The 12,427-nt window shown below is 50.4% G+C and overlaps 1 protein-coding gene across 12 annotated transcripts in view; it reads right to left on the reverse strand.

Moving 5' to 3' along the window:
* RHOT1 (ras homolog family member T1) overlaps positions 1–9,582 on the reverse strand; it is a 91,129-nt gene extending 81,547 nt beyond the window's left edge. For 10 of the 12 annotated variants that reach the window (XR_011383573.2, XR_007911262.3, XM_051824636.3 and 7 more), the window contains exon 1: positions 9,309–9,582. Coding sequence is in view for 8 of the 12 variants with exons in the window: in XM_051824636.3 (XP_051680596.1) it covers positions 9,309–9,384 (76 nt within the window). In the remaining 4 variants the exon portion in view is untranslated. Of the gene's footprint in view, positions 1–8,936 lie in introns of all 12 variants that reach the window. The other 2 variants (XM_089317427.1, XM_089317430.1) reach the window with 2 other exon arrangements.
* Positions 9,583–12,427: the final 2,845 nt, after the last annotated feature.

A 12,427-nucleotide genomic window follows, 5' to 3' on the forward strand; every position in this document is an offset into this window, starting at 1 on the left:
CATCTTTGACCATAGAGTATCACCTGGGTCGTAAATACAGTATAATGAACTGGCATAATTTAAATACTATCCCATGGGGCTGGCACTCTGGTATAGCAGGTAAAGCCACTGCCTGTGGCACTGGCATGCCATATGGGTGTCGCTTCAAGTCCCAGCTGCTCCTCTTCGGATCCAGCTCTCTGCTTTGGCCTGGGAAAGCAGCAGAAGATGGCCCAAGTGGTTTGGCCCTGTATATGTGTGGGAGACCCAGAAGAAGCTCCTGGCTCCTGGCTTCAGATTGGCACAGCTCCAGCCGTTGTGGCCATTTGGGGAGTGACCCAGTGGATGGAAGACCTCTCTCTCTCTGTGTCCCTCTGTCTGTAACTCTACCTCTCAAATAAATAAATATTTTTTAAAATAAAAAAATACCACCCCAACAAAGACCAGGATAGAAAGTAATATAGCTTTAAAATGAGCTTAGAAAGTTGCTTTGTAAAATAAATGTCAGATATACCTGAAGAGCCTTTCTCCAGTCCTTTCAATCTTCTATACAGCCTCTGGTGCTGCAAGAAGCTGATCTCTTTTCTATTTTTTTAAGATTTTTATTTATTTATTTATTTTTAATTTTTATTTATTTGACAGGTAGAATTATACACAGTGAAAGACAGCTACAGAGAGAAAGGTCTTCCTTCCGTTGGTTCACCCCCCAAATGGCTGCTACAGCAGGCGCGCTGCGCCAATCCGAAGCCAGGAGCCAGGTGCTTCTTCCTGGTCTCCCATGCGGGTGCAGGGCCCAAGCACTTGGACCATCCTCCACTGCCTTCCCAGGCCACAGCAGAGAGCTGGACTGGAAGAGGAGCAACCAGGACTAGAACCGGCACCCATATGGGATGCCGGTGCCACAGGCAGAGGATTAACCAAGTGAGCCAAGGCACCAGCCCCTAAGATTTTTATTTATTTGAAAGGCATAGGCAGAGAGAGAGAAGTCTTCTATCAAGCTGTTTCACTCCCCAGATGGCCATAATGGCCAGAGCTGGGCCAATCAGAAGCTAGAAGCCAGGAGTTTCTTCCAGGACTCCCACAAGGGTGCAGGGGCCCAAGGACCTGGGCCATTTCTACTGCTTTCCCAGGTCATCAGCAGGGAGTTGGACTGGAAGTGGAGCAGCCAGTACTTGAACCAGCACCCATACGGAATGCTGGCACTGCAGGCAGCAGCTTTACCTGCTAAGCCACAGAACCGGCGCCAAGAACTGATCTCTAGGCAAGGGAAATAATATACAGCAGCCAAGAAATGAAACATACCTGGCCTTGCCACTATAAGTCATTGGTCTCTTTTACTGCCAGAACACAGGACTCTCCCAGACAAAGCTAAGGAAACTGAACTAGAGAATGGATGAATGCTGACTCTTCAAAACCTGACAATAACCGCATCAGACTGGACTTAAGAAAGGAAAATAAGCACATTTTTGTGATTGAGAGGAGTGGTTTAGAAAACAAAGAAAGTCTAAATAAACTCAACCAGCTTGAATTCATTCATTCTTTCAACAACTACTTCCCTGCCTACTTTTATGCTAGGCCTGTATGAGCTGCTAGAGATTTAGCAATAAACAGGACAAATCGCTGGCCTGCTTCCTTTCTAGCCCAAAAGATAGAAAAACAAATGGACAATCATGCACAGTAATGGGGAAAATGTCTAGGTCAGGGCCTACTTGTAGGGAAACTGCAATGAAGGAGGGAGTGGTATGAAAGCAAAACAGGCCCAGACTGTGGATAGCCTTCTCAGGCCAGCATTAAAAATTCTGGACTTGGGGCCAGTTTATGGGTGGGTGGGTAAAGCCACCACATGCAATGCCAGCGCCCCACATGGGCGCTGGTTCCTGTTCCAGCTATTCCACTTCCGATCCAGCTCCCTGTGTTTGGGCCCCTGCACCCATGTGGGAGACCTGGAAAAAACTCCTGGCTTCAGCCTTGCCCAGCACAGGCCATGGTGGCCATCTGGGGAGTGTACCAGAAGATGGAGGATCTCTGTCGCTCTGTTTCTCCCTCTCTCTGTAACTCTTTCAAATAAATCAATCAATCTTCAAAAAAAAAATTGGACTTCATTTCAAGTAAAATCAAAAATCACTGAAGAATTTTTGAAGTTGGTAACAGATTTTTTTTTTTTAAAGATTTATTTTAGAGACCGGCACTGTGGCGTAGTGGGTAAACCCTCTGCCTGAGATGCCTGCATTTCATATGGGCACTGGTTCAAGTCCTGGCTGCTCCACTTTGGATCCAGCTCCCTGCTAACAGCCTGGAAAAGCAGCAGAGGATGGCCCAAGTCCTTGGTCCCCTGCACCCACATGGAAGACCTGGAAGAAGCTCCAGGCTCCTGGCTTCAGATCAGCCCAGCTATGGCCATTGTGGCCATTTGGGGAATGAATGAGCAGATGGAAGACCTCTCTCCCTCTCTGTAACTCTGCCTTTCAAATAAACAAACAAGGCCAGAGCCGCGGCTCACTAGGCTAATCCTCCGAGTAGGCTAAGCCTCCGCCTGTGGTGCCAGCATCCCACATGGGTGCTGGTTCATGTCCTGGCTGCTCCACTTCTGATCTAGCTCTCTGCTTATGGCCTGGGAAAGCAGTGTAAGATGGCCCAAGGGCTTGGTCCCATGTACCCATGTGGGAGATCCAGAAGCTCTTGGCTCCTGGCTTCAAATCGGCCCAGCTCTGGCGGTTGCAGCCATTTGGGGAGTGAACCAGCAGATGGAAGACCTCTCTCTCTCCCTCTCTCTGTAATTCTTTCTCTCAAACAAATCAAATCTTTTAAAAAGAGAGAGAGAGGAAAAGATAGAGATCCTCCATCCACTGGCTCACTCCACAAATGGGTGCAACAGCCAGGGGTAGGCCAAATCAAAGCCAGGAACAAGGAGCTTCTACCGGGTCTCCCATGTGGGTGCACAGACCCACGGACTTCAGTCCTCCTCCCCTGCTTTCCTAGGTGCACCTGCAGGGAGGTGGATCAGAAGTGGAGCAGAAGGGACTTAACTGGCAGGTTGCAGGCGGCTGTTTAACCCTGCTCTGAGATTTTTTTTTTTTTTTGGACAGGCAGAGTGGACAGTAAGAGAGAGAGACAGAGAGAAAGGTCTTCCTTTTTCATTGGTTCACCCCCTAAAGGCCGCTGCAGCCAGCGCGCTGTGGCCGGCACAACACACTGATCCGAAGCCAGGAGCCAGGTGCCTCTCCCAGTCTCCCATGCGGGTGCAGGGCCCAAGCACTTGGGCCATTCTCCACTGCACTCCCGGGCCACAGCAGAGAGCTGGACAGGAAGAGGGACAACCGGGACAGAATCCGGCACCCGGACCAGGACTAGAACCCGGTGTGCCAGCGCCACAGGCGGAGGATTAGCCTAGTGAGCCGTGGTGCCAGCCTGAGATATTTCTTAAAGATGACTCTGCCCAGGCCAGCGCCGCGGCTCACTAGGCTAATCCTCCGCCTAGCGGCGCCGGCACACCGGGTTCTAGTCCCGGTCGGGGCGCCGGATTCTGTCCCGGTTGCCCCTCTTCCAGGCCAGCTCTCTGCTGTGGCCAGGGAGTGCAGTGGAGGATGGCCCAAGTGCTTGGGCCCTGCACCCCATGGGAGACCAGGAAAAGCACCTGGCTCCTGGCTCCTGCCATCGGATCGGCGCGGTGCGCCGACCGCAGCGCACCGGCCGCGGCGGCCATTGGAGGGTGAACCAACGGCAAAGGAAGACCTTTCTCTCTGTCCTCTGTCTCTCTCTCTCACTGTCCACTCTGCCTGTCAAAAAAAAAAAAAAAAAAAAAAAAAAAAAAAAAAAAAAAGATGACTCTGCCTGGGGCAGGTTTCTGGAATAATTAATCCACTGCTTGGGACCATATCCCATGTTGTGGTGCCTTGTTCAAGTGCTGGCTACTCCATACTTCCTATTCAGATTGCTGCTAATGTGCAACCTGAGAGATAATGGACCATGGCCCAAGTACTTGAGTTCCTATCATCCACAAGAGAGACCTGGTTTCAGCCTGGCCTGGTTTCAGCCAAGAACCCCATCCAGGTCTCCCACGTGGGCAGCAGGGGCCCAAGCACTGGAGCCATCCACTGCTGCTTTCCCAGGAACATTAGTAGGTACTAGACTGGAAGCATAGAAGCTGGGACTCAAACCAGTGCCACACCAGCCCCGCAATTCATTTTAAAACCATGACTTCATTAAACTAAAACTACCTTGCATACTTTTAATATAGCTATATGATTTAGACAAAAAAGTAATAAGATTCTTGTTACTTTATTGTAACAATGATATATGTAAAGCATTTGTACAGCAAATCTAGTTAAATATAAATTCTGGACAACAAATTTAATGAGAACTGATGACTTAAAGAACTAAGCTTTATGTCACTGCATTGTTAAAGATTTTTTAAAATTTTGTTTCACTTAAAGAACAGTTATTGACTTTTGATTGGCCTGAATGGTATTTGCTGTATTCAACAATTAAGATACATTCACTAGCCAGCACTATGGCACAGCGGGTTAACACCCTGGCCTGAAGCACCGGCACCCCATATAGGCACCGGTTCGAGACCCGGCTGCTCCACTTCCCATCCAGCTCTCTGCTGTGTCCTTGGAAAGCAGTAGAAGATGGCCCAACTCCTTGAGCCCTTGCACCCATGTGGGAGACCCAGAAGACGCTCCTGGCTCCTGGCTCCTGGCTTCGGACTGGCACAGCTCCGGCCGTTGTGGCCGATTGTGGAGTGAACCAGCGGATGGAAGACCTATCTCTGCCTCTCCTCTCTCTGTGCAACTCTGACTTTCAAATAAATAATCTTTTTTAAAAATGGATACATTTATTTAAAACACTTTGGCTTTCTCTACAAATATACCTCAAAATTTATACACAGCCTAACTTCTCTGATTTAAGCTCTAAATACACATCAAGCAATCAGTTAGCAATAAAACCTGGGTGGACCAGAAGTGAGCCAAGAAAAGATCCCTTTTACCTTAACAGTGCAGTGTAACACTGTAGCCACCAGAATGTTGAAACCATTCTCAACTAGTTCAGCCCTTCAGAGAATGAAGCTGCTACTGCATGGTTCAGGCACCAGGACAGCAATAAGACAGATTCTACAACAATACCAGAGATGATGCTCTTTTTTCTTTGTTTCTCCACTTCTCCTTAGTTAACCATCTTACAACAACTGAAAACTAGACTTGCTTAAATGAGAATTAACTCAAATCATCACCACTGTTTTCTAGTATCTGTGGTGTAGATAAACCCATGTATCAGACTAGCATTAAAATAGTATCAGCCGGCGCCGCGGCTCACTAGGCTAATCCTCCACCTAGTGGCACCGGCACACCGGGTTCTAGTCCCGGTCGGGGCGCCAGATTCTGTCCCGGTTGCCCCTCTTCCAGGCCAGTTCTCTGCTGTGGCCAGGGAGTGCAGTGGAGGATGGCCCAAATCCTTGGGCCCTGCACCCCATGGGAGACCAGGGTAAGTACCTGGCTCCTGCCATCAGATCAGCGTGGTGTGCCGGCCGCAGCGCGCCGGCCATTGGAGGGTGAACCAACGGCAAAGGAAGACCTTTCTCTCTGTCTCTCTCTCTCACTGTCCACTCTGCCTGTCAAAAAAAAAAAAAAAAAAATAGTATCTAGTCTGACGCCAATGTTGCAGCCAACCAGGTTAACCTGGGAAGCTGGCATCCCTTATGCGTAATGGTTCAAGTCAGGCTGCTCCATTTCCCATCCAGCTCTGCTAATGCACCTGGGAAAGCAGCAGAAGATGGCCTAAGCCCTTGGGCCCCTGCTCTCATGTGGGAGACCTAGATGGAGTTTCAGGCTCCTGGCTTCAGTTTGGCCCAATCCTGGCCATTGTGACCATTTAAGAAATGAACCACTGGATGGAAGATTCTCTCTCTCTCTCTCTCCCTTTCTCTGTTAACTCTGCTTTCAAGTAAATAAATAAACTTTTAAATGAAAAAAAAAAATAGTATCTAGCCACACTTACATTTACCTAGCATTTAAAGTGCTCCAGCTATGCTACCAGCTATCAAATATTTACATTAAATCCCAGAAAGTAAAGTCTAAAGCATTTCCCCTAAAATACCAGCCTTTAATATAATGAAAATTATATTTCAACTATAATTCAATATATGGTATTATAATTCAATATATGGTATATGGCCTAAATGCTCTTTTTAAAAGACTTATTTGTTTATTTGAAAGGCAAGTTACAGAGAAACAGAGGGAGGGAGGGAGGGAGGGAGGGAGAGGGAGAGAGAGGAGAGGAGAGAGAGGAGAGAGAGAAGAAATCTTCCACCCATTGGTTCACTCCCCAAATGGCCAAAACAGATGGGGCTGGGTCACACCAAAGCCAGGAGCCAGGATTTTCATCCAGGTCTCCCACATGGGTGCAGGGGACCAAGAACTTGGGCCATCTTCTGCTGCCTTCCCAGTCACATTAGCAAGGAGCTGGATAGGAAGTCGAGTAGCCAGGACTCAAACTGGCGCCCACGCAGGATGACAGCCGGCAGTGCAGGTGGAGATTTAACCTATGCCACATCACGGGTCCAGCCTGAAAGCTTTTATTTATTTATTTGAAATTCAGAGTTACAGAGAGAAGGAGAGGCAGAGAGAGAGATGGAGGTCTTCCATCCACTGGTTCCACTCCCCAATTGGCTGCAACAGCCGGGGCTGCGCCGATCCAAAGCCAGGAGCCAGGAGCTTCTTCTGGGTCTCCCATGTGGATACAGAGGCCCAAGGACTTGGACCATCTTCATCTGCTTTCCCAGGCCATAGCAGAGAGCTGGATTAGAAGAGGAGCAGCCGGGACTCAAATGGGCGCCCCTATGGGATGCCAGCACTGCAGGTGGCAGCTTTACTGGCTATGAAACAGCGCTGGCCCCTGAAAGCGTTTAACAAAAGTATATTCCGGGGGCCAGCTCCGTGGTACAGTAGGTTAATCCTCCACCTGCAGTGCCGGCATCCCATATGGGCACCGGGTTCTAGTCCCAGCTGTTCCTCTTCCAATCCAGCTCTCTGCTGTGGCCTGGGAAAGCAGTAGATGGCCCAAGTCCTTGGGCCCCTGCACCCGCGTGGGAGACCGGGAAGAAGCACCTGGCTCCTGGCCTCGGATCGGCGCAGTTCCGGCCGTTGCAGCCATTCAGAGAGTGAACCAACGGAAGGAAACCTCTCTCTCTGTCTCTACCTCTCAAATAAATAAATAAAAATCTTTAAAAAAAAAAGTATATTCCTCAAAAACTACGGCTTTCTGTCAAGTATCCTTGATCTGAAAACTTGTATAGACAATATTATCAACTCTCTTATTCTCTTTTATTTCCAAAAAACATGACTTGTAATTTTTTAACAAATTTTGAATTTTTTAAATGTATGCCTAAATAATAGTGTTAACAATTGAACTTAAATTTTATTTAAATATTTCACACACTAATTATGTGAACTTACTAAGAGTAAAGCTAAATCCCAAACATAGGACCTTTCTCTTTTTAAAATTTGTATGAAAATTATTATACTATAAAACTATCTTATGACCAGTTACAGAACGCATTTTTTAATAAAATAAATTAATGAATATTTATTTATTTGAAAGGCAGAGTTAGAAAGAAAAGGAGAGATCATCCATCTGTTGGTTTTTCCCCAAATGGTCACAAACCAGGAGCTCCATCAGTCTTCCACGTGGTGGACAGTGCCCAAGCACTTGGGCCATCTTCCCCTGCTTTCCCAGGCAGATTAGAAGGGAGCTGGATAGAAGTGGAGCAGCCAGGACTGAACCATTGCCCATATGAGATGCCAGTTTCGCAGGTGGTGGCTTAACCTGCTCCACCACACACAGGCCCCTACAGGTGAGTTTTTAAAATAGGTCATCTAGTCACTTTCCCTACCTTGCTCCAACCCATCAGCATGAATCACATTTCAAACACCACCTCCCAAACTTTGTTAAGTAAATACATGCAAAATACAGATTTGTTAAGTAAATACATGCAAAATACAGATTAAAATATAGTTAAAGGGGCCTGCGTTGTGGCACAGCTGGTTAAGATGCAGCCTGCAACACCAGCATCCCATATAGGTTCTCCACTTCCAATCCAACTCCCTGCTAATGCACTGTAAGACGGCTCAAGTGCTTGGGCCCCTGTCACTCCCATGGAGACCCACATGGAGTTCCAAGCTCCTGGCTTTGGCTTGGCCCATCCCTGGCGATTGTGGTCATTTGGGGAGTAAACCAAAAGAAAGAAGACCTGTCTCCCCATCTCAAATAAATAAATAAATCTTTAAAAAAAAAAAAAGGGTATAGTCAAAAATAAAGTAAAATTAACGGCAGACAATAAAACTATGTCTGGCTCCACTTACTGCAAAACTCTGATTCTGATGGAAGATTTCTCCAAACTGCAAGTGCACAGACCCCAATGGCCATCAAAGGACACTACAGAAGAGGGTAACAAGGTGCTAACTTGCTTCGCTGGGAGCATCAGGCTGACCTGGAGAGGCTACTTCAGGATGGGATGTGGTTTAGGATGGAATGCTTCCAACGGCAACAGCAGAGACAGCAGCGCTAACATGCTTTCAAGCAACCCAGGGCTTGCCTAGCCCACTTTCTTATTTTAGTCCCAGCGACTGAGTCATGGCACTTGCACAGCGCTATCACGAAGTCCCGGCTGCTGTCCTCCCGGGCAGTGAACACGAGCATGACCCCTTGATTCTCCTGCTCTCTGCGAGGGCGTGCATGTGTGACTGCTGGGGTCCCAGCGCCTGTTGGTGTCTGTAAGTTCACTGCCAAGTAGCTAAGGAATAAACACCGCTTAAAGGGATAACCGCTTCGGCTAAAGGACCCTTGTTCACCGAGCCCCTGTGCGTGTTAACTCCGAAGTTGCGAGTAGATTTTTGAGAAAATCTCGGAAAATACTGCCAAGTCCAAGCGTAGCTCAACACGAAAACAAGCCTTCCTACCTCCGCGTCAACGCAGGCTGGCGGCAAACCCAGGAGCCTGACCTTGCCCACCGGCGGGGCCGCCCCGCACCGCTGCCCTTCGCCTCCCCGCGAGCCGGGCCGCGCAGTCCCCATGGCCGGTGGTCACCGGGCGTCCCCGCGGGTCAGAAAGGGGCGGCCTGGCGGCCAGCGCGGCCCGAGGGCAGAGGCTGCGAAGACCAAGGGGAGGAAGGGGCCTGCAGGAAGACGCTGGCGCGAGGCGAGGGGCTGAGGGGGACCGGGCCCGGGAAGGCTTGGTGGACACCTCAGCGAAGGCGCTGCGCGGCCTGGGGGCAACAGAGAGCGCGCAGCAGGGCTGCGCGGGGCCGCGGCCCGCCCGGGGCGCGCACTCACGTTCTCCCACCAGCAGGATCCGCACGTCTTTCTTCATGTCGGCGGCTCGCAGGGGCCGAGCTCGGCCCGCACGCATGGAGTGGACTCCTCTCGCCCAGAGCGCCCACCCCGCGGCGCCGCTCTCCCCGCGCTGCCGGCGCCACCTGCCAGCCTCCCAGGTCGCTCTGCCCGAGCCTCGGCTGCCCGGGCCCGCCGCGCCGCCTCCTCAACCGATTCCCCGCTCCGGAGCCGGGACGGCAGCAGCTCCGCCTCCTCCGACTCCGCGGGCGGCGGCGGGGAGGACGGCGCGCGGCGAGGGACAAACATCTTCGGAACGCGAATGCTCTGCGGCTCGGAACAGCGCCCTCGCGGGCAGGCCCGCCGGGGCGCAGGGAGCGGGAGCCTCGCCCACCCTCGCCAGGGCGCGGCGGCCGGGGCTCCGCTGTGGGCCGGGAGTCGGAGCGGCAGATTCCCTTCGTGGAACCCGCTTCTTTTACAGAGCGGGGACCTTGTCCAAGGTCACACACCCAGAGGTTGGCCGCGGCTCGTCGCAGGACCTGCCTCCTGGCTTGCCGCCGTATTCCCGCCTGATCAGACAGAAACGGCTTGGTCGAGTAGGAGGTGTCAGGCCCAACGTTCGTTCTTCTGCAGTGCGCATAGACCCATTTCTTGGTGACCAAGCTGACTTTGTAAATGGTTTATTTTTGTGGCACGATCGTCTCAGGCTTTCCCTGTGTCGCGCTAGACAATGGTTGCACTGGATAAGGAACTCTGACTTTTCTGACATGGCCTTAACCTTGTCCTGCCCGGCTCCCTCTGAAAAAAAAAAAAAGTGTTGTTGCACCTTGTGATTTGGCACATTCCCAGTGGGAGATGCACAAGTACACTCCGTGTGAGCGTTCAGTGTGCACGTACAGAAACAGTGACGAAACAACTGTGGACAGTGTACCTTTTTCTCTCTTAAATACTACATCAAAATTTTTGATATTTTAAAATGGAAATATGCATAATATCAACTCTTTCCGCTCAGAGACACCACGTGATTTCCTGGGGCGGTTAGGAGCTGCCACAAATTTCCTAGGTTTGAATTCACCAAAGCTAAGTACCTAAGTACATTCTTTGACCTCTCTGAGCCTGTTCCCTCTTCTGCAGCAAGCCAATGATAAGAATACCCACCTGTTCCCAGGTTGTGAGGAATGAATAAGGTATGGGACGTTTCAAGCACAGGAGGCCGTGCCGGACTCACAGCGCATGCTCTGACCGGTGTCAGCCTTCGTCATCGTCACAGGTTGAAATCCACAGGTTTTGGGGCAAATGCATTGTTATTTGTATCATATCCCCAAGGAACATAGGGGAGGAAGCCCTTTCAAAAACTGCTCTGTCCATGATGTCAAAAGGAGGGAGATGGAGAAGACACACTCCACGTTCACTGGGAGATAATGAAGTCCCACGCCAGGGTGGTTTCAGTCTCCCTCCTCCCACCCAACCTCCCTGAGTGGAAATGTGACATTCAGGAAGCTACCTGATCTCTTAGCTCATGGTTTTAGTGTCACAAAATGTTTGAGTTGCAGCAGGCATTTGGTGCAAGGGGTAAGGTGCTACTTGGGACAAACACATCCCATATGGCAGTACCTAGGTTCAAGTACCGGCTCTGCTTCTGGTGCCAGCTTCCTGCTAATGCGACTCTAGGAGGTAGCGGGTGATGGCTCAAGTAGGTGGGTCCCTGCCAGCCATATGGGTGACCTGAATTAAGCTACAGGCTCCTGGCTTCAGCATTGTGGGCAGCTGGGGAATGAACTAGTAGGTAGGTCTTTCTCTCTGTGTCTGTCTCTATCTCTTCCTGTCTCTCTGCCTGTCAAATAAAATGAAAATAAATACAATATTTCTTTTTAGATCCAGACTCAAGGAAGGCGGGATGGAGGCAACCTGGAGCACTTTGAGCAGTCAGTGGTCATGGTTTGACACAAATCAAGGCCAGAACTCACGCAGGTGAAGGAGATGGAGCTCCACACCACAGTTTTCTCCTCCTCAATGTAAATTTCCTTCTGCAGTCTCTGTCTCCTGATGCGCTGTACTCCTGCCATCTGACCCCCTGGTCCACCTTGAGACCCTTCTTATCATGGTAACAGTCGTCCACCAGGGGACGTCTCTGACCTCCTCCTGGAGTCCGCCTGAACATCAGCTACGCCATCACTAGCTGTGCATCCTTAAATTACTCTTAAACCTCTCTGTGCCTAGTCTGCCAGATGGAAAGAGCAGTAGGACATGGCTGACAGACTGCCAGGAAAAGCAAATGCGTTGCTCTAACAGGAAGACACTTAGAATGGCACCTGCTAGGAGGTCAGTGACAGACAAATGTTAGATAAGCAAATTTAAAGTACGAAGGAAGTGGCTCCCGGACACCCCGCGGAACCTGAGGCAGCCTCAGGAGACAGACACACACCTCAGCAAAACAAACCAGAGAAGGAGGCCGTTGGTGGCGGCACTTCCTGTTGGAGTGTTAACAGACTTATTAAAGTATAGTAAACAGATTGGACAAGGCCAGGAGGCCAGATGGCTATCTCGAGGGCTCTGATGGAAATTTCCTCTCGAGTGCTATGAAGGGGCTCTCCCCTCACAAGACAGGGTTCATGCTTCAGCTGTGCACAGGGCAATGGGAGGTCAGAGCGGCGTGCTCTGGCCAGCGGGTAAGCTATTCCATCTTTTGTGCCTATCAAAGGCAGGACTTGCAACACGGCCTCTGGGTCTCAGAGCAGTGGGGCCAGCAGGTGGGCCCGCTGGGTGGAAGAGATAGCATGTGTCAGACAAGTGACAGTGGGTGGAACGAGGCCCCGTCTCTGATTGGTGAGGTAGACACAGTCCTGGGCAGGAGGCCAAGACAGACTCGGGTTGGCATCTGTCCCACCCTTTAGACCCATCTATCTTTGGCCTCTCCAGTTAAACCCGAAGCAGCACCCATCATCTGCTTTTTCGTCACATTCAGCTCTCATTCCTGCCAGGAAGGCTCCCTTCCCTTTCCCTGCCAAGCCTGCTCTGGCGGAATGGAAAAGCCCAATGCCTTGGCGCCAGGTAAATATTTTATCTTGCCTTCTAATGCACTCGGCTTGCTGGTCAAACATCCAAGTCCTCTGCGCCGTCCC

Source organism: Oryctolagus cuniculus, chromosome 17 (genome assembly GCF_051225735.1).
Source record: "Oryctolagus cuniculus isolate XC-2025 breed Fujian yellow rabbit chromosome 17, ASM5122573v1, whole genome shotgun sequence".
In the NCBI taxonomy this organism is placed as follows: domain Eukaryota; kingdom Metazoa; phylum Chordata; class Mammalia; order Lagomorpha; family Leporidae; genus Oryctolagus; species Oryctolagus cuniculus.